This window comes from Heterodontus francisci, chromosome 1 (assembly GCF_036365525.1).
Source record: "Heterodontus francisci isolate sHetFra1 chromosome 1, sHetFra1.hap1, whole genome shotgun sequence".
In the NCBI taxonomy this organism is placed as follows: Eukaryota; Metazoa; Chordata; class Chondrichthyes; order Heterodontiformes; family Heterodontidae; genus Heterodontus; species Heterodontus francisci.
In genome coordinates this window covers 224,684,508-224,710,799 of record NC_090371.1, presented here as the reverse complement: position 1 = coordinate 224,710,799, position 26,292 = coordinate 224,684,508, and the positions used below count along the sequence as shown (strand labels likewise).

General features: G+C 44.3%; 1 protein-coding gene across 6 annotated transcripts in view; it reads left to right on the top strand.

The window, feature by feature from the left end:
• Positions 1 to 26,292, top strand: part of rapgef2b (Rap guanine nucleotide exchange factor 2b) — a 660,162-nt gene that overhangs the window by 461,092 nt on the left and 172,778 nt on the right. For all 6 annotated transcript variants that reach the window (XM_068041792.1, XM_068041802.1, XM_068041811.1 and 3 more), the window contains one exon: positions 19,549 to 19,685. In XM_068041792.1, the coding sequence (XP_067897893.1) occupies positions 19,549 to 19,685 (137 nt within the window). The remainder of the gene's footprint in view (positions 1 to 19,548; positions 19,686 to 26,292) is intronic.

Here is a 26,292-nt window from a genome sequence, read left to right as displayed (position 1 = left end):
TGAGTTCGCATCTTTCTCTATTTCCCCTCTACTCGCCTCATGCCCACTCTGAGCTCATCTTGTCACTGAGACCCAGCTCTTGCTCTCTAGTCCCATATTTCCACTAAACTGCTGACCACTCAACTTCCCTTTCTGGCTCCCATATTAGGTGACATTATTAACGGTTCTCTGTTCTCAGATGTTGTCTCCCTCTGCTTCAAATCTGCTGTCATCACCACTCTACTCAAAAAAAATTCTTGACCCCTCCCTCTTTGAAAACTATCATCCCATCTGAAACCTTCCTTTCCTCTGTAAAGTCCTTGAATGTGTTGCTGCTTCCCATCTTTCTTGGAACTCTTGTCTTAATCCCTCCAGTCAAGTTTCCACCCGTCATAGTACTGAAATGACTCTTTATCAAAGTCACAAATTATATCTAAGTTGACTATGATTACAGTAAACTATCCTTCCTCGATCTGTCTACAGCCTTTGCTACAATTGACCACAACATTCTGCTCCAATACCTCTCCTCCATTGTCCGGCTGGGTCGGGCTGCGCTTGCCTGTCTCATTCTGATCTATTCGGTCTTGACTAGAGAACCACCTGCAATGGCTTGTCGTCTTACTCCGGCACCATTACCACTGGTGTTCCCAAGGATCCATCCATTGTCCCCTCCTTTTTCTCATCTACGTGCTGCCCCTTGGCAACATCATCCGAAATCATGGCGTCAGTTTTCATATGTATGCTGACAAATCCCAGATCTACCTCTGTTGAATCCCTCCTCTGTCTCTAGATAGTCTGTCTGCTTATCGACACCCAATACTGGATGAACACAAATTTCCACCAATTAAATGGTAGGAAGACAGTAACCATTGTCTTTGGTCCCTGTCCCCAACTCCATTTCCTTGCCACCAACTCCATCTCTCTCCTTGATAAGTGTCTGAGGCTGAACTAGTCTGTTTGAAACCTTGGCATTATATTTGACCAGAACTTCCTACTACACATCTGCACCATCATTAAGACCGCCTATTTTTTAAACCATAGCATGGCTCGACTCTACCCTTACCTCAATTTAACTGCTGCTGAAACCCTCATCCATGTCTTTGTTACCTCTAGACTTGATTATTCCATCACACTTCTGGCTGGCCTCCTAAATTCTATCCTCGACAAACTTGAGGTCATTCAAAACGCTGCTGCCCATGAGCAAACTTGCACCAAATCCCACTCATCCATCTGCCCTGTGCTGGCTAATCTGCATTGGCACCTGGTCAAGCAAAGCCTCAATTTTAAAATTCTCATCCTTGTTTTCAAATACTTTTGTGACCTCACCCTTCCCTATCTACGTAATCTCCTTCAGTCCTACCCTCCTGTCCTAGTTCTGCCAGTTCTGGCCTCTTGCATATTCCGAATTTAATCACTCTGCCATTGGCAGCCGTGTTTTCAGCAGCCTTGGCCCTGACTCTGGAATTCCCTCCCTCCTTTAAATCTGCCTCTTTGACCAAGCTTTTGGTCACCTGGTCTAATATCTCCTTGTGTGGCTCAGTATCAAGTTTTGTTCCATAATGCCTTGGGACGTTTTATGACGTTATAGGCTATTTCACACATATCTATACTCACACATATATATACGCATGTTGTCTTTCAGATGAGATTTTATAGCCCTTTCTGCCCCCTCAGTATCATGGGATGTCCACCTATTTCAAAGCAGGGGAATTCTTCCTGGTGCCCTGACCAATATTTATCCCTCAATCAACATCACTTTAAAAAAACATCTGGTCATTATGTCATTGCTGTTAGCAGATTGGCTGTGGAGTTTCCTATGTTACAATGGTGACTACAATTCAAAAGCACTTTTTTAGCTGTAAAGCAGAGGTACCCAACCTTTTTGCTTTTCAGGCCCCCCCCCCCCCCCCCCCAACCCCGCAACCTCCGTGCAATAGAAAGCCTCCTGTATAACGCAACCAAAGTACTTTTACTGCATAAAAATTAGTTACATGATTAAACCTGTATATTTTATAGTTACAACCGAGGTGGGAGTAATGCACTGTCAATTCAGTCCCACTACTCCACAGGTCACAGCATATTATTAAAGTTTCCCACTACGGGAAATTAGCCAAATTAAACACTCTATTAACCCCTAGAATAAAACACACCAAACCAGGTATCTTTAAACAACAACAAATTAACTATTTATTAATAAACTACATCGTAAGCAATACTGAGATAAATCTATGTCTGAAAAGACCTTATAACTTGTTATTACTCCTAACCCTCATGCACACACACATACATTCAAAAACCAGCGGTTAACCGGTTCAAAACTGATGTTTTCCAAAATTTAGAGCTGTTTCTTTGAAATAATAAAGCAACTGGGTTGTAAGTCCTGGTTGGTTACTTTCCCAGATCAGTGAGGTGTCCCAGAGTCGAATAGTCAGATTCCACTCGAAGTTTCCAGGTGAGTTGATGAAGAGTCTGTAATGGATAGGCGTTCAAGGCACTTCGGCTGCAGTAGGTGTCACACAGATCTTTCAACAAGGAGTATAACAACAGGTCTATTTAGATTTTGAATTAGCAGTCTATCAGTAGACACTTTACTGAGTTTCCAGAACTCCCAGAAACACAAAAGACAACAGAAAGTCACACCTGAGGTGGAGACTTCTTAGAGGCAGGAGTAAAAACGAATTTGCTACCTCCGATAATGCGAATATTCCGTTCCAGGGCTCTTTTCCTCTTTAGGGGAAACACAGCCTATAGGCCAATGAACATTTTCTGCTGAGAGACAAATCCTTCCTTGAAGAGCGCACACTTTGCTGGTCTGCCAGTTCAAACTGGTTCTAACTAGTGTTTACACACAGTTAAAATGATACAATATGGCATGTGACTGCATCTCTCTTGCTGTTGCTCAGGAACAGGCTTGTACTCTCACACACTGTTCCCAGAGAATATAAAAACTTTTCTCCGTTTTAAAGGCACACAGACTCCCTTTAGTTTTTAAACAACAAAAAAAAACACTTCCATGACAACGTATATAAATAATTTTGTTGTTTTAAGAATGTGATACTTGTTCTTGGTGCTGAGCAACAATTCTGTCAAGATGTAGAGGTATCTTTAACAAGCATTCTGTAGGGCGAGGGTGCACAGCCAGAGGTCGTGGTGCACATTGGTACCAACGATACAGGTAGAAAAAGGGCGATGGTCCTGCAGGCTGTGTTTAGGGAGTTAGGAAAGAGATTAGCAAGCAGTGAGAGAGAGATAGAAGAACAAATATGTAGGAAAATTTCTGAGTGCAAAAACAATACAGCAATAATAGTTGGGGATTTCAACTACCCTAATATCAACTGGGATACAAACAATGTGAAGGGCACCAAATTCTTGAACTGCATTCAGGAGAACATTTTTAGCCAACAGGTAACAAGCCCAACGAGAGGGGGCGCAATTCTAGATTTAGTCATAGGAAATGAAGCTGGGCAAGTGGATGAAATAGCAGTGGGTGACTATTTTGGAGAGATTGACCATAATACAGTTAGCTTTAGCATTATTATGGAAAAGGACAAACATAGAACAGGAGTAAAAGTTCTGAATTTGGGGAAGACAAATTTTACGAAGCTGAGAGGTGATCTGGCGGAAGTGGACTGGATACAGTTACTTGAAGGAAAATCAGTAGCAAACCAGCGGGAGGCATTTAAAAGTGAGATTCTACAGGCGCAGTGTAGACATGTCCTCACAAAGAAAAAGGGTGGTACTGCCAAATCTATAGCCCCCTGGTTATTTCGAAGCATACAGGGTAAGATAAAGCAGAAAAAGAAAGCTTATGACAGTCACAAAAAACTTAATAGTTAGAAAGCCGAGAGGAGCATAGAAAATGCAGGGGTGAAGTAAAAAAGGAAATTAGGAAAGCAACGAGAGGATATGAAAAATATTGGCAGGTAAAATCAAGGAAAACCCAAAGATGGCGTATCAGTGATGTACAAAGTAACTTATGCATGGATACAGAAGATGTGGGCAGGGGTCTTAATGAGTACTTTGTCTTCACAAAGGAGAGGGATGTTGCAAAGAGTAATTGTTGACGGATATTTTTGCAAATGGAAAGGGGTTTCCAGTGGAGTTTCACAGGGCTTAGTGTTGGATCCCTTGCTGTTTGTGGTATATATTAATGATTTGGATTTAAATGTGGGAGGCATGATTGGGAAATTTGCAGATGATACTAAAATTGGCCATGTCGTTGATAGTGAAGAGTGTAGACTCCAGAATTATATGAATGGTTTGGTTGAGTGGGTGGAAAAGTGGCAAATGAAATTCAATCCCGAGATGAAGTGGTGAAGAAGGCATATGAAATGCTTTCCTTTATTGGCTGAGGTATAGAATACAGAAGAAGCGATGTAATGCTGGAACTGTATAAAATGCTGGTTCGGTCACAGCAGGAGTATTGCATACAGTTCTGGTCACCACATCACAGGAAGGACATAATTGCTCTGGAGAGAGCACAGAGGAGATTTACAAGAATGTTGCCAGGGCTTGAAAATTGCAGCTTTGAGGAAAGATTGGGTAGACTAGCATTGTTTTCCTTAGAACAGAGGAGGCTTGGGGGAGTGACTTATTTGAGGTGTACAAAATTATGAGCAGCCGAGATAGAGAGAACAGGAAGGACCTGTTTCCCCTAGCAGAGAGGTCAATTACCAGGGGCACAGATTTAAGGTGATTGGTAGAAGGATTAGAGGGGACATGAGGAAAAACGTTTTCACCTAGAGGGTAGTGGGTGTCTGGACTGGAATTTACTACCAGGATCAGTGGTGGGGCAGAAACCATAAACTCATTTTAAAAGATACCTGGACCTGCACCTGAAGTGCTGTAACCTGCAAGGCTACGGACCAGGTGCTGGATAGTGGGACTAGAATGGGCGGCTAGTTTTTTCAGGCGGCACAGACGCGGTGGGCTGAATGGCTCCTTTCTGTGCAATAACTTTGCATGTGTGCTTGGAACCACAGAATGTTCAGTGTTCATCCTGGCTCAGTTATGCATAAGTACATAGACTGTTACTCTAAGGTGGGTAGACTGTCACTCTATGTTCTGTAGACTCTCACTGGAGCTAATAAAGGGCGAATGAAACCGATGCATTGAGGGCCATACCAGTTCTCTCTCTTCCTCTTGTCTGTTACAAACAAGCGTAGCAGGATGTGTCAGCCGAGACTGGACGCTGCCTCCTTGACAATATGCACTGGACCAATGACCACGATCCTCTGGGGCCAGTCGACAGTTCCTCACATCCTGAGTGGTGCCGAGGGTGAAAGTAATACTGTGCCAGTGTCGATCATTGACTCGGGCTCAGAGGTAAAATCCTGTGCCTTGGATACTGTAACCTTCGGACCACCTGTGCCTGTTGGACATTTGATGTTAATTCAGTATTTAGATCTGTGCTCTGACCTTCACTTCCTGTGACTGTCTGGAGTGGGGCATGAATCCTTGACCTTCTGACTCCAAGGTAGGAATTCGACCTTTAAACTAAAGACTCACACCATCTTAAGTCCATAATATAATAAAATTCATGAGTTATACACCGCCAGTCCATTGAAATCAGTGTAACAGTGATGTCTTTGTTCTTAATTAATCCACAGGTTCTGCTGTAAGCCATTCCAGGCTGTTCCAGCAAACAGAGTTAAAAGACTTTTTCCTTGTATGGAGACCTATCCATGTACGAATGGTAGCATACTGGTTATGTTACTGGACATGAGTTCAAATCCCCCACCAAGGCGCTGGGGGAACTTAAATTCAAATAAATAAATAAAAAGCTAGTCTCAAGTTGTAGTAAAAACCCATCTGGTTCACTAACATCCTTTAGGGAAGGAATTCTGCTGTCTGTAATTCCAGACCTGCAGCAATATTCAGATATGTGGATCATTGGGATACCTTCTGGGGAAGGTGGGACCTGTACAAAAAGGACGGGTTGCACCTGAACTGGAGGGGCACCAATATCCTGGGTGGGAGGTTTGCTGGAGCTCTTCGGGAGGGTTTAAACTAGTTTGGCAGGGGGATGGGAACTGGAGCTACGGATCAGTGGATGGGGTAGCTGTTAAACAGGCAGATACAGAGTGCAGAGAGTCTGTAGGAAGATTAGACAGTTGACAGGGCAAAGTTGCAGCCAGTATGATGGGTTGAAGTGTGTCTATTTTAACGCAAGAAGTGTCAGGAATAAGGGTGATGAACTTAGAGCATGGATCAGTACTTGGAGCTACGATGTTGTGGCCATTACAGAGACTTGGATATCACAGGGGCAGGAATGGATGTTGGATGTTCCGGGGTTTAGATGTTTCAAAAGGAATAGGGAGGGAGGCAAAAGAGGTGGGGGAGTGGCATTGCTAATCAGCGATAGTATCACAGCTGCAGAAAGGGAGGTCGTCGAGGAGGGTTTGTCTACTGAGTCAGTATGGGTGGAAGTCAGAAACAGGAAAGGAGCAGTCACTTTATTGGGAGTTTTCTATAGACCCCCCAATAGCAACAGAGACACGGAGGAACAGATTGGGAGGCAGATTTTGGAAAGGTGCAGAAGTAACAGGGTTGTTGTCATGGGTGACTTCAACTTCCCTATTATTGATTGGAACCTCCTTAGTGCAAATAGTTTGGATGGAGCAGATTTTGTCAGGTGTGTCCAGGAAGGTTTCCTGACTCAATATGTATATAGGCTGACTAGAGGGGAGGCTATATTGGATTTGGTGCTTGGCAACGAACCAGGCCAGGTGGCAGATCTCTCGGTGGGAGAGCATTTTGGTGATAGTGATCACAACTCCCTGACCTTTACTATAGTCATGGAGAGGGACAGGAGCAGACGGGATGGGAAAATATTTAATTGGGGGAGGGGGAATTACAATGCTATTAGGCAGAAACTGGGGAGCTTTAATTGGGAACAGATGTTCTCAGGGAAATGCACGACAGAAATGTGGAGGTTGTTTAGGGAGCACTTGCTGCGACTGCTGGATAGGTTTGTCCCGATGAGGCAAGGAAGGGATGGTAGGGTGAAGGAACCTTGGATGACAAGAGATGTGGAACAGCTAGTCAAGAGGAAGAAGGAAGCTTACTTAAGGTTGAGGAAGCAAGGATCAGAAAGGGCTCTGGAGGGTTACAAGGTAGCCAGGAAGGAACTGAAGAATGGACTTAGGAGAGCTAGAAGGGGACATGAAAAAGTCTTGGCGGGTAGGATTAAGGAAAATCCCAAGGTGTTCTACACTTATGTGAGGAACAAGAGGATGGCCAGAGTGAGGGTAGGGCCGATCAGGGATAGTGGAGGGAACTTGTGCCTGGAGTCGGAGGAGGTAGGGGAGGTCCTTAATGAATAATTTGCTTCAGTATTCACTAGTGAGAGGGACCATGTCATTTGTGAGGACAGCGTAAAACAGGCTGATATGCTCGAACAGGTTGATGTTAAGAAGGAGGATGTGCTGGAAATTTTGAAAGACATGATGATGGATAGGTCCCCGGGGCCAGACGGGATATACCCAAGGTTATAACTGGAAGCGAGGGAAGAGATTGCGCGCCTTTGGTGATGATCTTTGCGTCCTCACTGTCCACTGGAGTAGTACCAGATGATTGGAGGGTGGCAAATGTTATTCCCTTGTTCATGAAAGGGAATAGGGATAACCCTGGAAATTACAGACCAGTCAGTCTTGCGTCGGTGGTGGGCAACACAGGGGGGCGACGCAGTGGTTAGCACCGCAGCCTCACAGCTCCAGCAACCCGGGTTCAAATCTGGGTACTGCCTGGGTGGAGTTTGCAAGTTCTCCCTGTGTCTGCGTGGGTTTCCTCCGGGTGCTCCGGTTTCCTCCCACAGCCAAAAGACTTGCAGGTTGATAGGTGAATTGGCCATTATAAATTGCCACTAGTATAGGTAGGTGGTAGGGGAATATAGAGACAGGTGAGGATGTGGTAGGAATATGGGATTAGTGCAGGGTTAGTATAAATGGGTGGTTACTGGTCGGCACAGACTCGGTGGGCTGAAGGGCCTGTTTCAGTGCTGTATCTCTAAATCTAAATTATTGGAGAGGATTCTGAGAGACAGGATTTATGATTATTTGGAAAAGCATAGTTTGATTAGAGATAGTCAGCATGGCTTTGTGAGGGGTGGGTCGTGCCTCACAAGCCTTATTGAATTCTTTGAGGATGTGACAAAACACATTGATGAAGGAAGAGCAGTGGATGTGGTGTATATGGATTTTAGCAAGAAGTTTGATAAGGTTCCCCATGGTAGGCTCATTCAGAAAGTAAGGAGGCATGGGATACAGGGAAATTTGGCTGTCTGGATACAGAATTGGCTGGCCCATAGAAGACAGAGGGTGGTAGTAGATGGAAAGTATTCAGCCTGGAACTTGGTGACCAGTGGTGTTCGCAGGGATCTGTTCTGGGACCTCTGCTCTTTGTGATTTTTATAAATGACTTGGATGAGGAAGTGGAAGGCTGGGTTAGTAAGTTTGCCGATGACACAAAGGTTGCTGGAGTTGTGGATAGTGTGGAGGGCTGTTGTAGGTTGCAACGGGACATTGACAGGATGCAGAGCTGGGCTGAGAAGTGGCAGATGGAGTTCAACCTGGAAAAGTGTGAAGTGATTCATTTTGGAAGGTCGAATTTGAATGCGGAATACAGGCTTAAAGACAGGATTCTTGGCAGTGTGGAGGAACAGAGGGATCTTGGGGTCCACGTCCATAGATCCCTCAAAGTTGCCACCCAAGTTGATAGGGTTGTTAAGAAGGCGTATGGGGCGTTGGCTTTCATTAACAAGGGGATTGAGTTAAAGAGCTGTGAGGTCGCCTCATTATAGGAAGGATGTGGAAGCTTTAGAGAGGGTGCAGAGGAGATTTACCAGGATGCTGCCTGGACTGGAGGGCATGTCTTATGAAGAAAGATTGAGGGAGCTAGGGCTTTTCTCATTGGAGCGAAGAAGGATGAAAGGTGACTTGATAGAGGGGTACAAGATGATGAGAGGCATAGATAGCGTGGATAGCCAGAGACTTTTTCCCAGGGCGGAAAGGGCTATCACCAGGGGGCATGATTTTAAGGTGATTGGAGGAAGGTTTAGGGGAGATGTCAGAGGTAGCTTCTTTACACAGAGAGTGGTGGGTGCATGGAATGCACTGCCAGCGGTGGTGGTAGAAGCAGATACATTAGGGACATTTAAGCGACTCTTGGATAGGTACATGGATGATAGTAGAATGAAGGGTATGTAGGTAGTTTGATCTGAGAGTAGGTTAAAGGGTCGGTGCAACATCGTGGGCCGAAGGGCCTGTACTGTGCTGTACTGTAATATCTTCTATGTTCTAATATTGTTGACTGCCCTTTAAATGGCCTGGCAAGCCACAGTAAAGAACATAAATAGGAGCAGGAGTGACCATATGACCCCTTGAGCCGGCCCTGCCATTCAATACAATCATGCCTGATCTTCTACCTCAACTCCACTTTCCTGCTTGCTCCCCATATCCCTTGATTCCCTGAGACACCAAAAGATCTGTCTATCTCAGCCTTGAATTTACTCAACGATGGTGCATCCACAACCCTCTGTGGTAGACAATTCCAAAGATTCACAGCCCTGTTGAAGAAACCTCTCCGTTCTTAATGATCAACCCCTTATCCTGAGACTGTGCCCCCCCAGTCAGGACAAACAACCTCTCTGCATCTATCCTGTCAAGCACCTTCAGAAGCTTGTGTTTCAATGAGATTATCTCTCATTCTTCTAAACTCGAGAGAGTATAGTCACAATTTGCTCAGCCTCTCATCATACGAAAACCCTCTCATCCAGGAAACAATCCAGGAAACTGTCACTGTACCAGCTCCAGGGCAAGTAAATCCGTCCTTAGATATGGAGACAGAAACTGCGCAGAGTGCTCCAGGTGCAGTCTCACCAAAACCCTGTACAGCTTTAACAAGACTTCCTTATTCTTGTACTCCAATCCCCTTGGAATAAATGCAATTTGCCTTCCTAATTGCTGCTGTACCAGCACGCTAACTTTCTGTGTTCCTTGTACGAGTACACCCACGTCTCTCTGATCATCTGCATTTATAAGATTCAAAAAAGATTTTTAAAAATCTGCTTTTCTATTCCTATCATCAAAGTAAATAACCTCACACTTATCGACATGATGCTTCATCTGCCATCTTGTTGTCCACTCATCTAACCTCTCTATATCTCTTTTTACAGCTATTTTGTGTTCCTCACAGCTTACTTTCCCACCTAAACTTTGTATTGTCAGCAAATTTGGATACATTACTCTCGGTCTCTTCATCTAAGTCATTAATAAAGATTATAAATCGCTGATTCCCCCAGCACTGATCCTTGTGGCACTTGTTATAGCCTGCCATCTTAAAAATGCTTCATTTATCCCTACACTCTGCTTCCTGTCTGTTAGCCAATCCTCCTTCCATGCTAATATATTACCCCCAACTCCAAGAGCCCTTAATTTGCATATTAACCTTTCGCATGGCACTTTATCAAATGCCTTTTGGAAATCCAGGTGTACTACATTGATTGGCTCACCTTTATCTATCCCACCAGGTATATAAAGTCATAGAGAGAGATACAGCACCGAAACAGGCCCTTTGGCCCACCGAGTCCATGCCGACTATCAACCACCCATTTATACTAATTCTACATTAATCCCATATTCCCTACCACATCCCCTCCTACATTAATCCCATATTTCCTACCACCTACCTACACTAGGGACAGTTTGCAATGGCGAATTTACCTATCAACCTGCAAGTCTTTGGCGGTGGGAGGAAACCGGAGCACCCGGCGGAAACACACGCGGTCACAGGGAGAACTTGCAAACTCCGCACAGGCAGTACCCAGAATTGAACCCGGGTTGCTGGAGCTGTGAGGCTGCGGTGCTAACCACTGCGCCACTGTGCCGTCCTAAATATCCTCAAAAAATTCTAATAAATTTGTCAAACGTGATTTCCGTTTTGTAAAACCATGTTGCTTCAGTCTGATTTTAGTATGATTGTTTTAACTGCTTTGTTAAGACTTCCTGAATCATAGATATCAGCATTTTCCCGAAGACTGATGTTAGGCTAAATGACCTGCAGTTCCCTGTTTTCTCCCTCCCTCCTTTCTGAATAGTGTTGTTACATTTGCTAGCTTCCAATCTGTTCAGACCATAGTGAAATTTTAGAAAATCATAATCAGTGCATTCACTACCTCTGCAGCTACCTCTTTTAGAACCCTAGGATTCAGGTCATTAGGTCCTGGGGAATATTCAGCGTTTAGTCCCTTAAGTTTCTTTAATACTTTTTCTCTGCTGATATTGATTACTTTCAATTCCTCAATCATTATCTCCTGGCAAGATGGATACAGAACTGGCTCAGTCACAGAAGACAGAGGGTAACAGTGGATGGGTGTTTTTCTGAATGGAGGGATGTGACTAGTGGTGTTCCGCAGGGATCAGTGCTGGGACCTTTGCTGTTGGTAGTATATATAAATGATTTGGAGGAAAATGTAGCTGGTCTGATTAGTAAGTTTGCGGACGACACAAAGGTTGGTGGAGTTGCGGATAATGATGAGGATTGTCAGAGGATACAGCAGGATATAGATCGGTTGGAGACTTGGGCAGAGAAATGGCAGATGGAGTTTCATCCGGACAAATGTGAGGTAATGCATTTTGGAAGGTCTAATGCAGGTGGGAGGTATACAGTAAATGGCAGAACCCTTAGGAGTATTGACAGGCAGAGAGATCTGGGCGTACAGGTCCACAGGTCACTGAAAGTGGCAACGCAGGTGGATAAGGTAGTCAAGAAGGCATATGGCATGCTTGCCTTCATCGGTCGGGGCATAGAGTATAAAAATTGGCAAGTCATGTTGCAGCTGTACAGAACCTTAGTTAGGCCACACTTAGAATATTGCATGCAATTCTGGTCGCCACACTACCAGAAGGACGTGGAGGCTTTGGAGAGGGTACAGAAGAGGTTTACCAGGATGTTGCCTGGTCTGGAGGGCATTAGCTATGAAGAGAGGTTGGAAACACTCGGATTGTTTTCACTGGAACGACGGAGGTGGAGGGGCGACATGATAGAGGTTTACAAAGTTATGAGCGGCATGGACAGAGTGGATAGTCAGAAGCTTTTTCCCAGGGTGGAAGAGTCAGTTACTCGGGGACATAGGTTTAAGGTGCGAGGGGCAAAGTTTAGAGGGGATGTGCGAGGCAAGTTTTTTACACCGAGGGTGGTGAATGCCTGGAACTTGCTGCCAGGGGAGGTGGTGGAAGCAGATACGATAGCGACGTTTAAGAGACATCTTGACAAATATATGAATAGGAAGGGAATAGAGGGATATGGGCCCCGCAAGTGCAGAAGGTTTTAGTTTCGGCAGGCATCAAGATTGGCGCAGGTTTGGAGGGCGAATGGGCCTGTTCCTGTGCTGTACTGTTCTTTATTCTTTGGTTACCCTCTATTTCTGGTAAGTAATTTGTGTTTTCTGCTGTGAAGACCGAGACAAGATATTTGTTTGTCTCTGCCATTTCCTCATTCCCCATAGGATTATACAATGATTACAGCTCAGAAGGACGCCCTTCAGCTCATTGTATCTGCAAGAGCAACTCACCTTGTCCTCTTTCCCCCATAGCCCTGCAAATTTTCCAATTCTCCTTTTGAAAGCCACAATTCTGCCTCCACCACACTCTTAAAGCAGTGCATTCCAGATCCTAACCACTTGGTGTGTAAAAATGTTTTACCTTGTGCCACCGTTGCTTGCTTTGCCAGTCACCTTAAGTAGATATCCTCTGGTTCTTGATCCTTTTGCTAAGGGGATCAGTTTCTCCCTATGTACTCTGACCAGATCACTTATGATTTTGAACGTCTCTATCTTTTCTCCTCTCAATCTTCTCTTTTCTAAGAAGAATAGCCATAGCTTCTCTGATCTGTCCTCATAACTGCAGTCCCACATTCCTGGAACCATTCTCGTTAATCTTTTCTGCACCCTCTCTAATGCCTTTGCATCCTTCCTGAAGTGCGGTGTCCAGAATTGAACCCAGTACTCCAGTTGAGGCTGAAACTTCCTTACTTTTGTACCATATGCCCCTATTTATAAAGCTCAGGATCCCGTATAGTTTATTAACCGCTTTCTCAACCTGCCCTGCCACCTTCAATGATTTCTGCACATATGACCCCAGGTGTCTCTGTTCCTGCACCCCCTTTAGAATTTTATCCTTTATATTGCCTCTCCTTGTTCTTCCTCCCAAAATGTATTACTTCACACTTCTCTGTATTGAATTTCATCTGTCACTTGTCCGCCCATTCCAGCAGCCTGTCTGTATCCTCATGAAGTCTATAACTATTCTCCTCACAGTTCACAATACTTTCATGTTTTATGTCATCCACAAATTTTTAAATTGTGCCCTGTACACCCAAGTCTAGGTCATTAATATAGATCAAGAAAAGCAGTGATCCTAATACTGTCCCCTGGGCATCCCCACTATCTATCTTCTTCCAGTCTGAAAAACAACCATTCGCCACTACTCTGTTTCCTGTCGTTCAGCCAACTTCATGTCCATACTGCCACTGTCCCTTTTATTTCATGGGCTTTAATTTTGCTGACAAGCAGTTATGTGGCACTTTATCAAGCGCCTTTTGGAAATACATGTACACCACATCAACCACATTACCCTCATCAACCCTTCCTGTTACCTCATCAAAAAATTCAAGCAAGTTAGTTAAACACGATTTGTCTTTAACAATCCATGCTGGCTTTCCTTAATTAATCCACGTTTGTCCAAGTGACTTAATTTTGTCCCAAATTGTTTCGAAAAGCTTTCCCACCACACAGGGTAAGCTGATTGGCCTCCAGTTACTGGACTTGTCCTTACACCCTTTTTTTGATCAAGGGTGTAACACTTACAAATCTCCAGTCCTCTCACACCACCCCCGTATCTAAGGAAGGTTAGAAGTCTATGGCCAGCACTTCCGCAATTTCCATAATTACTTCCCTCAATATACTCGGATGAATCTGATCTGGTCCTGGTGACTTATCAACTTAAGTACAGCCAGCTTATCTAATACCACTTCTTTATCAATTTGCAGCCCATCCAGTGTCTCAGCCAACTCCTTTTTCACTATGACATGGGCAGCATTTCCTTCCTTGGTAAAGACATATGCAAAGTACTCGTTTAGTACCTCTCCCGTGCCCTCTGCCTCCATACATAAATCCCCTTTTGAGTCCCTAAACAGCCCCATCCCCCTTTTACCACCCTTTTACTATTTATATGCCTGTAGAAGACTTTTGGATTTCCTTTTATGTTAGCTATCAGGCACTTCTCTTACTTTCTGTTTGCTTCTCATTTTTTCACTTCCCCTCTGAACTTCCGATCTTCAGCCTGGTTCTCACTTGTATTTTCCACCTGACATCCAACATACGTAACTTTTTCTGCTTCATCTTACTCTATCTCTTGTGTCATCCAGGGAGATCTGGCCTTCTTTGTCCTACCATTCCCTCCCCGTGGGAATATATCTCGACTATACCAGATCTATCTTCGCTTTAAAGCTGTCCATTGTTCCATTCCAGTTTTGCCTGCCAATCTTTGATTCCAATTTACCTGGGCCAGCTCTGTTCTCACCCCATTGAAGTTGGCCCTCCTCTGATTAATCATTTTTACTCTGTATTGCTCTTTGTCCTTTTCTGTATCGTACAGGTACTGAGGACACCTTTCCTGTCCTCAGTACCTTGCTCTATGACAGCGAGGCCTGGACAACGTATGTCAGCCAAGAGCGACGTCTCAATTCATTCCATCTTCGCTGCCTCCGGAGTATACTTGGCATCAGGTGGCAGGACCATATCTCCAACACAGAAGTCCTAGAGGCGGCCAACATCCCCAGCTTATACACACTACTGAGTCAGCGGCGCTTGAGATGGCTTGGCCATGTAAGCCGCATGGAAGCTGGCAGGATCCCCAAAGACACATTGTACAGCGAGCTTGCCACTGGTATCAGACCCACCGGCAGTCCATGTCTCCGCTTTAAAGACGTCTGCAAACGCGACATGAAATCTTGTGACATTGATCACAAGTCATGGGAGTCAGTTGCCAGCATCCGCCAGAGCTGGCGGGCAGCCATAAAGGCGGGGCTAAAGTGTGGCGAGTCGAAGAGACTTAGTAGTTGGCAGGAAAAAAGACAGAGGCGCAAGGGGAGAGCCAACTGTGTAACAGACCCGACAAACACATTTTTCTGCAGCACCTGTGGAAGAGCCTGTCACTCTCGAATTGGCCTTTATAGCCACTCCAGGCGCTGCTTCACAAACCACTGACCACCTCCAGGCGCTTATCCATTGTCTCTTGAGATAAGGAGGCCAAAGAAAAAGAAGATATCGTACAATACTCTGATCAATGTCTCCTAAATATTCCCCTGCTAACATTTGCTAACTACTTGATCCACCTCATTCTCCAGCAATGCATCCTTCCTCATTGGGCCAGAAACATATTGATATAGAAAATCCTTTCCTGCACACTTCATAAATGCTTCTTCCTCTTCTGCCGTTTACATTATTACTATCCCAGTCTATATTATGATTATTTATGACTCCCATTATAACTACTCCATATTTCTTGCACTTCTCTGTAATTTCCTTGCAAATTTGTTCCTCTATATCTTTCCCAGTATTTGTTGACCTATAGAATACTCTCAGTAGTGTAATGATACCTCTGTTATTTCTTAGCTGGAACCAAATAGATTCAGTCTTGACCCCTCTAGGACATTCTTCCTCTCCAGCACTGTAACATTCTCCTTAATCAGTACTGCCATTGCTCCTCCTTTGTTTCCGTCCTCGTCTTTCCTGAAAACCTTGCATCCAGGAATAGATAGTACCTAGTCCTGCCCTTATTTGACCCAGGTCTCTGTTATCGCCACAACATCATATTCTGGCATTTTTCATCTCTAGTATTAATCCTGGTTTGCATCCACTTGCCAAGTTAGTTTAAACCCTCCCCAATAGTACTAGCAAATCGCCCGACAAGGACATTGGTCCCGGATCTGTTTAGGTGTAACCCGTCCAGGCTGTACAGGTCCCGTCTCCCCAAGAACTAGTCCCAATGCCCCAGGAATCTAAAGCCCTCCCCTCTGCACTGTCTCTCCAGCCATGCATTCATCTGCTGTATCCTCCTAATTCTATACTCACTAGTGCATGGCACTGAGAGTAATCTGGAGATCATTACCTTTGAGGTCCTGCTTGCTAGTTCTTTTGCTAGTTCACTAAAATATGTCTGCAGGATCTCATCCCTCTTTCTACCGATACGCACGATGAACTGTGGCTGTTCTCACCCTCTTTCTTCCACCAATTACTGTATAGTCGCTTAGTGACATCCTTGACCCTGGTACCAGGAAAGCAACATAGCATCCTGGATTTACATCTGCTGCTGCAGAAATGCCTGTCTGGTCTGCTATCACTGCTATTTTCCCAATCTTGCACCTGCCACCACGCACCGCCCACACCGCTCCCCCCCCCCACCCCGTACAGCTGAGCCAGCTGTGGTGCTGTGGTCTTGGCTGTGGCTGCACTCCCCAGAGGAACTATCACCCTCACCAGTATTCAGAATTGAACACTGGTTGGAGAGCGAGATGGACTTAGGGGACTCCTGCACGACTTGCCTGGTCCTCCTTGAATGCCTAGCAGTCATCCATTCCCTCTGTGCCTGCATATCTTAAGCTTCAGGATAACCACATCTATAAATGTGCTATCCAGAAAACACTCAGCCTTATGGATGTACTGCAGTGACGCCAGCTGCTGCTCAAGTTCTGAAACCTGGAGCAGGAGCTGCTGCAGCTGATGGCACTTCCTGCATATGTGGTTGACTAGCTCATGAAAAGCATCCTGGAGTTCCCCCATGGATCAGGATGTGCACTCCATGGGACCAAGATGCCCTGCTATGCCTCTATTTATTAGACTATTAAACTTAAGACTTAAAGGGCAGTACAGTGGCGCAGTGGTTAGCACGGCAGCCTCACAGCTCCAGCGACCCGGGTTCAATTCTGGGTACTGCCTGTGCGGAGTTTGCAGGTTCTCCCTGTGACCAGTTGGGTTTTCGCCGGGTGCTCTGGTTTCCTCCCACAGCCAAAGACTTGCAGGTTGATAGGTAAATTGGCCATTAAAAATTGCCCCTAGTATAGGTAGGTGGTCGGGGAATTGAGGGAAGATGGGGATGTGGTAGGAATAAGGGATTAATGTAGGATTAGTATAAATGGGTGGTTGATGGTCGGCACAGACTCGGTTGGCCGAAGGGCCTGTTTCAGTGCTGTATCTCTAAATAAAAATAAATAAAATAAAGACTCACCAGCTTCTCACCAGTCCGCTGCTTTCCTTATGCTGATGTCACTTCATTTTATGGGGAGGTTAGCTTAAATGTTTTTATTTAAATCTTGTTATCTATATACATCTGATTTTAATTTACTGTAAAAATTAGAATTCTTTAGTGTTACTATCCCCTGATATTTAATTTCATCTTAATCCTCCAGATCTGATTAATTGAACACTGTTTGTCATTATGCTAAATTATCAAATTGGTTTTAGTTTTTATACTAATTAATTGGCTACAGGGAGTGGCAGTAGGTAAAACTGCTCTTTCAGAGATCCGGCACAGACACAATGGGCCAAATGACCTCCTGCGCTGTAACAATTCTGAGATTCTAACTCTTCCTTTATAGTTGATTAATTTAGTTCAAATTCAACACTTACAATATTTTCACCCCATGTGACTCCTTATCCTGTGATGTCACTTTGCAATTTTTTTCCTTCCCTTTCAGTTCAGACTCACAGATTACAGCCTGCTTTGATCCTGACCTCCTTTATGCTGCTCCACTCTAGTTCTGGCCTCCTTTATGCTGCTGCGATCCAGTACCGGCCTCCTTTATGCTGCTGTGACCCAGTACCGGCCTCCTTTATGCTGCTCCACTCCAGTTCTGGCCTCCTTTTTGCTGCTTCACTCCAATCCGATCCCGGCCTCCTTTCTGCTGCACGATAATTTCTCCTGTCTCTGCCTTGAAGCCATCAATGTTTACTTTAGCTAATCTCTGCCTTTTTATATTGTTACTGCCAGGTGGGTGATGGCATGGCTTGTTCCCACTGTTCAGCTCCCAACTGACCGCAGCAAGTGTTTTGTTAGTGTTTTAACCCTTTGTGTTTTACTTCTCATAATCAGATAGCGACAGGTTTTCTTACAGGTTTAAAACAGAAAATTGACTATTTATTGAATAGTATTCATTCCCTGAAATGTTCACAACACCATTCAAGCATACATCCACTCACATTCACTCTCAAGAGAAGATGGATAGAAGGTAAAGGATAAGAAATCAAGGTTGGTAGGGGTTCGTGGTTTAAGGTAAACCTGTTGAATGTTCCAAGGAGGACAGTCTTTTTTAAAAATGCGGGCCTGGGTTGTTTGTAGTCTTGACTTGTTTATGTGTTGTAGATTTCTGGTGGTTAAGATTTCAGATTGGAGATGGTGGATCACTTTCAGTTCTCTGCTGCACAGCAGGGCTCCTTCCTTGCCTGGCTGGACTTCTTCCCACAGCCACTGGCTGGACTGTTTCTGTGATGTTCTTGTGATCTCTCCCCCTCTCACTCCAGAGAGCTGCCTTTTACGGTAATAATTTTTCTCATTAGCCTCTGTTAGGAGACGGATGGCCCCTTCTCCTGCTGTGAACACACAATGGACCAGTATGTGGCTACTTCACACCTTTGTTTTAAAAGAACCCATTCATTCAGGAATGTCTCTTGATGGTTTCAGGATGGGTTTAATTGACACCTCTTAGCCTGGAATGTATCCTTTTTCCTTAACAAACAGTGAGACAGTTTGAATATGCAGGCCAAGTCAGCTGACATTCAGCAGCCATTTTGTAGCACATTGTTCACTTTTTAAATGAAAGTCAATTTTTCTTTAGGCTGGTTCTGTGTTTTCATCACTGCACTTCTCCTGAGCGTGACTATATACTTCTAAAAGCTCTTGGAATCTGTACCAAACTGCTATTGAAAAATCAAATTTAACAACACTGTGGGTGCACCTACACAAGGATCGCAGCGGTTAAAGAAGGCAGTTCACTACCTCCCTCTCAAGGGCAGTTAGGGATGGGCAATAAATGTTGGCCTTGCCAGCGATGTCCACATCCCATGAACAAATTGAAAAAACCCTTCCCATCCAAGTGTGGCCCCCAGCTTCTGGTCACCTGCCATTTTAATTCTCAGCCCTACTCCCATTCTATCTTTGGCCTGTTACACTGTTGTAATGAAGTCCAAGTAACAGCATCTCATCTTTAGTTTAGTCACTTTACAGCCTGCCCTGCTGAATATCTTCAGATTTTTCTGATTGTATTGCAGATTTCCAACATGTACAGTTTTTTATATAAGGAAATATTATGATTTGTTCATGAGCATATTATCTGTAAGTTCATAATATCGTCATATTCTGCACGAGGCAACTGATTTTGCCCTGTGGGAACCTGCATACAGGAACAATGTGTGAGCTGATTCCTGAAACGATTGTACGAGTTGAGCTGCCCAAATAGTTGCTGAGTCTTACTGTTTCCAGAAGTCTAATTCAGTAATTTTGTTTTTCTATGCAGAACAATTGTTGGAGTTCATGCATCAGCTGCCAGCATTTGCGAACATGACAATGTCAGTCAGAAGAGAGCTTTGTGCTGTGATGGTGTTTGCAGTGGTGGAGCGGGCAGGCACTATAGTACTCAATGATGGTGAAGAGGTGTGTATCTTCAAGTCAGTTTGCTGAATTGTGATCTCTGACGTAAGAACTGGAAAGATACAATGTCATGTTTTAATTCATGTGCACAGATTTCCTTTCACAATATAAATTTCAAAATCCAGTCTGCCTCAGTTAACCAACTTAATCAATTATAGAAGTCCTATTTGTCACCAATGAGATGTATGTTGGTAATTTTGCTGAACTTGATGTGCAACTTCTGAGTTAACTTTTGAAAATTAGCATTGTGAAAAATTAAATGAGGTTTCAAATGATTAGTTGACCCATTTGAATATATTTCCTTTTTAGCTTTATAACAAAGCATACCTTTTTTCTTTGCACAACTAATACTCTGTGAATTTGACTACTGATTAACAACATTTAGAACTATAGAACATATTCTGGATAAAATAGAAAATGTTAAATCATTTTTGGTGCAAAACAATTACTGCAGGCCTCAAATGAGCAGTTTCAAAATGCATCAGCCAAGAACTGAAACCTTTTAGTAATTATTTCAGCATAATCATTTATAAAATTTGTCTTCTGGCTGCAGTAACTTATAATTTGAAAGCTGTTTTTCTGTTCCACGGAAGCAGCAAAACATTTTTTTTTACTGATGTGGTCCACCAGTAATTGTCATTGAGGAAAAAGGTGAATTTTTAATTGATTGAACTACAACCTATGACAAGTATTTTGTACGTATTGTTTCTATGACAACATGGATTCTAAAAATTAAACTAAAACCGAGGATAAATTGAACATTATAATAGATTTCATCTTGTAATATCTACATGTGTCTCATATCAAAGATTGGATAAGACATTTGTTGCGACCAGGTGAGAAAGGTGTCTAGGGGTCCCTCTCAGCCTTCACCTGGTCTTACTGTAACAGGGTTTTATTTTTAAACACACTGTTTTTAGTTCCCCCTTGGTGAATCCTTGTTTACCTCTTTCCAATTATAAGGTAAAGAAACGAACACAAACTGGTTTTCTTAGGTTTAAAGCCAAAATGTTATTAAACTTAAACTCTAATTTGGTCGACGCCTACAGATACGCGACGCGCCCACGCTAGCATGCATACGCAATGCGCACATGCAAATAGGGACAGAAAAGAGCAGAAGAAAAATAAAGCGGAAAGGTTTGAGACAATATCTGAAGTGTTATGATTCTTCGAGCTCACTGTAGAGTCCTTTTGTAGGTTGATCTTGCTTTTCGTTGGGGCCCTGTATTCTTCTTAAACCTTGTTCACTGGAGGCGATGTTTCGCTCTTGGGGTTCATGTGTCTTCAGTGGGTTTCAGTTCCATGAGAAAGAGATGGGAGCAGACAGGAGAGACTGCAGTGAGTCAGTCTGGAGAGATCTTTTATTTCCAGGAGCAAAGAGCTTTCTCTCTTCAAACACTGTTTCTCCAATGTAAAACTCTCAGTTCAAACTCTACAGCAGCCAGTTAGTCATGTGACTAAACTGGTCTGACACATCTGTTCTATGCATTGGGAGCTGGGGATAGCTCCTTTGTTCCAACACTCTGCTGGTATGCAAAAATGTCTTTCTGGCCAGGGGCCTGGCAATTCCTTGTAACAGGCCTTCTCTTCCCAGCAACAATTTGAAGTTTAATGTCAGTGTGGCGAAATTAATGTGCCTCATTCTTGGCAGGTGGGGGCCTGCATGATACATTACTCAAAGCACTGGATCAACAATCTTTTGCATTTTTTTGCTGAGATGACTGCTTGCTAACTTGCCGATTTGTGTTGTGTAATATTGTGTAAACAAAAGTCTTTAAAGAATAAATTACAGTAATAGAGCATGCTTTATGTTAACCCTGTTTAAAGGAATAGTGTGCCTTGACATTTCTAGTGGTGGGATTGCTGATGTCACCAATAATGGCCAAGTAAGAACCTATTTTTTTCTTCGAAAGCAACTTTAATTTCAAGTAGAGTGGAACTTGTACAACCAGTTAGGACTAATATTTTGTAGTTAAATAGGTTGAGCAGATTACAGCTGTGCAAACTTCTGCTCTGTTGGCAACCTGATTCCATTTCTTGGACAATGCATGATAAAGTGACATGCATGATAGGCTCAGTTAATGTATATGTAATTCTCTCTGATCTAAGTAAGATGCTATCCATGTTAATTATTGCATATAGTTGAGAAACAAACGATCTTTGCAGAATGATGGACAACCTGCTACCAAACCTTTTGTCAGTGCAGCTTGGAAATTGACTTTTGACGTATGCAAGAGCATGCAGAGGTAACATTTCCTCAGCTTTCTCCTTCCTTGGCCTGCCTAATAAAATTAACAATGCATTAGGGGAATTGTGAGCATTTCAATATCATTGAATTACAGGGAATTTTGCAGCACAGAAACGGGCCATCCAGCCCAACAGGCCTAAGCCAATGTTTATGGGTTTGATGTGGGTTGTGTTTGGATTTGAAATTTTTTAAATTTTAAATTCCTACCTGACCCAAGTCTAATCGATCAAATTACAAAAATACGCGACACAACCACGCTAGCATGCATACGACAGAAACACACACACAAATAGATATAGAGGGGAGGGAAGAATTGGGGGGGGCTGCGGGGAAGGGTGGTGTTGAAGTAGAATTCGTAATAAAGGGAATTCAGTTACTGGGTGGAAATGTCTTTGCTAAAAGTTGAAGTCTTGGAGTTCTCCCTGGGGCCCAGTGCACAATTTTCAACTTGTTTCTCTGGTACCAGAAGGCTGAAGGAGCGCTCTGTCTTTTTATTCATTCATGGGATGTGGGCGTCACTGGCTATGCCAGCATTTATTGCCCATCCCTAATTGCCCTCGAGAAGGTGGTGGTGAGCTGTCTTCTTGAACCGCTGCAGTCCATGTGAGGTAGGTACACCCACAGTGCTGTTAGGAAGGGAGTTCCAGGATTTTGATCCAGTGACAGTGAAGGAACAGCGATATAGTTCCAAGTCAGGATGGTGTGTGACTTGGATGGGAACTTGCAGGTGGTGATACTCCCATGCATCTGCTGCTATTGTCCTTCAAGGTGGTAGAGGTCGTGGGTTTGAAAGGTGCTGTCGAAGGAGCCTTGGTGCGTTGTTGCAGTGCATCTTGTAGATGGTGCACACTGCTGCCACTGTGTGTCGGTGGTGGAGGGAGTGAATGTTTGTGGATGGTATGCCAATCAAGCGGGCTGCTTTGTTCTGGATGGTGTTGAGCTTCTTGAGTGTTGTTGGAGCTGCATCCATCCAGGCAAGTGCAGAGTATTCCATCTCACTCCTGACTTGTGCCTTGTAGATGGTGGACAGGCTTTGGGGAGTCAGGGGATGAGTTACTCGCCGCAGGATTCCTCGCCTCTGACCTGCTCTTATAGCCACGGTATTTATATGGCTACTCCAGTTCAGTTTCTGGTCAATGGTAGCCCCGAGGATGTTGATAGTTGGGGATTCAGCGATGGTAATGCCATTGAATGTCAAGGGGAGATGGTTAGATTCTCTCTTGGTGGAGATGGTCATTGCCCGGCACTTGTGTGGCGCAAATGTTACTTGCCACTTATCAGCCCAAGCCTGGATATTGTCCAGGTCTTGCTGCATTTCTGCACAGTATGCTTCGGTATTTGAGGAGTCGCGAATGGTGCTGAACATTGTGCAATCATCAGCGAACATCCCCACTTCTGACCTTATGATTGAAGGAAGGTAATTGATGATGCAGCTGAAGATGGCCTAGGACTACCCTGAGGAACTCCTGCAGTGATGTCCTGGAGCTCAGATGATTGACCTCCCACAACCATCTTCCTTTGCGCTAGGTATGCCTCCAACCAGCAGAGTGTTTTCCCCCTGATTCCCATTGATTCCAGTTTTGCTAGGGCTCCTTGATGCCTTACTCAGTCAAATGCTGCCTTGATGTCAAGGGCAGTCACTCTCACCTCACCTCTTGAGTTCAGCTCTTTAGTCCATGTTTGAACCAAGGCTGTAATGAGGTCAGGAGCTGAGTGGCCCTGGCGGAACCCAAACTGAGCATCACTGAGCAGGTTATTGCTAAGCAAGTGCTGCTTGATGGCACTGTTGATGACACCTTCTGTCATTTTACTGATGATTGAGAGTCGACTGATGGGGCGGTAATTGGCCGGGTTGGTCTTGTCCTGCTTTTTGTGTACAGGACATACCTGGGCAATTTTCCACATTGCAGGGTAGATGCCAGTGTTGTAGCTATACTGGAACAGCTTGGCTAGGGTTGCAGCAAGTTCTGGAGCACAGGTCTTCAGTACTATTGCCGGAATATTGTCAGGACCCATAGCCTTTGCAGTTTCCAGTGCCTTCAGACGTTTCTTGATATCACGCTGAGTGAATCGAATTGGCTGAAGTCTGGCATCTGTGATGCTGGGGACTTCAGGGGAGGCCGAGATGGATCATCAACTCGGCACTTCTGGCTGAAGATTGTTGCAAATGCTTCAACCTTATCTTTCGCACTGATGTGCTGGGCTCCCCCATCATTGAGGATGGGGATATTTGTGGAGCCACCTCCTCCAGTTAGTTGTTTAATTGTCCACCACCATTCACGACTGGATGTGGCAGGACTGCAGAGCTGTCTTGAGGCTGAAGCTGCTACCGTGGGTCCCTGGGACTTTGCTGGAGCGAGAGAGACAGGGACAGAGAGTTTGACCAGCAGGGTCTTGGGCGTGTGGGGAGGGGTGGGTGTGGTTATAGAGTTTCAAGTGCTCATCTAAATACTACTTAATGTTGTGAGGGTTCCTGTCTCCACCACCTCTTCAGGTAGTGTGCTCCAGATTCCAATCACTTGCTGGGTGAAAAAAGTTTTCCTCAAATCCCCTCTGAACCTCCTGCCCTTTGCCTTAAATCTATGCCCCCTGATTATTGACCCCTCCGCAAAGGAAAAAATTTCTAACATTCAATGCCCCTCATAATTTTGTACATCTCAATCAGGTCCCCCCTCAGCCTTCTTTGCTCTAAGGAAAACAACCCTAGCTTTTTCAGTCTCTCTTCCTGGCTGAAATGCTCCAGTCCAGGCAACATCCTGGTGAATCTCCTCTGCACCCTCTCCAGTGCAGTCACATCCTTCCTATACTGTGCCCAGAACTGTACACAGTACTCCAGCTGTGGCCTAACTAGCATTTTATACAGCTCCATCATAACTTCCCTGCTCTTATAGTCTATGCCTCAGCTAATAAAGGCAAGTATCCCATACGTCTTCCTAACCACCTTATCTACCTGTGCTGCTGCCTTCAGTGATCTATTGACCAGTACACTAAGGTCCATCTGTACGTTCTAGGGTCCTACCATCCATTGTATATTCCCTTGCCTTATTAGTCCTCCCAAAATGCATCACCTCACACTTCTCAGGATTAAATTCTATTTGCCACTGCTTTGCCCCTCTTACCAGCCCATTTATATCGTCCTGTAACCTAAGACTTTCCTCCTCACTATTTACGGCACCATCAATTTTCGTGTCATCTGTGAACTTACTGATCATACCTCCGATATTTACGTCGAAATCATTAATGTACACTACAAACAGCAAGGGTCCCAGCACTGATCCCTGCGGTACACCATTGGTTGCAGGCTTCCACTCGCAAAAGCAACCCTCGACCATTACCCTCTGCCATTACCCTCTGCCTCCTGCCGTTAACCCAATTTTGGATCCAATTTGCCAAATTGCCCTGGATCCCATGGGCTCTTACCTTCTTAACCAATCTCCCATGCAGGGCCTTGTCAAAATCATTACTGAAGTCCTTGTAGACTACATCAACTGCTTTACCCTCATCTACACATCTAGTCACTGCCTTGAAAAATTCAATCAAGTTAGTTAGACACAATCTCCCCTGACAAAGCCATGCTGACTATCCCTGATTTATCCTGTCCCTCAGAATCTTTTCCAATAGTTTCCCTACCGGCTTGTAATTATCTGGTTTATCCCTGCTACCCTTCTTGAATAATGGTACCACATTCGCTGTCCTCCAATCCTCTGGTACCTCTCCTGTGGCAAGAGAGGATTTGAAAATTTGTGTCAGAGCCCCTGCTATCTTCTCCCTTGCCCTATATAACAATATGCCCTACATCTCATCTGGGCTTGGGGATTTGTCAACTTTTAAGTCCTCTAAAACAGCTAATATTTCCTCCCTTTCAATGCTGATATGTTCAAGTATATCACAATCTCCCTCCCTGATCTCTATACCAACATTGTCCTTCTCCATAGTGAACGCGAATGAAAAGTAATCAATTTAAAACCTCACCTATGTTCTCTGGCTCCACACACAGATTGCCACTTTGGTCCCTAATGGGCCCTATTCTTTCCCTGGTTATCCTCTTGTCCTTAATATACTTATAAAACGCCTTGGGATTTTCCTTTATCTTGCCCGCCAGTGTTTTTTCACGTCCCCTGTTCACTCTCCTAGTTACTTTTTTATGTACCCCCCCCTAACACTTTCTATACTCCTCTAGCGCCTCCGCTGTTTTTAGCGCTCTGAATCTGCCATAAGCCTCCTTTTTTTCCCTTATCCAATCCTCTATATCCCTTGACATCCAGGGTTCCCTGGACCTGTTGGTCCTATCCTTCACCTTAACGGGAACATGTTGGCTCTGAACTTTCACTATTTCCTCTTTGAATGAATTTTTCCCACTGG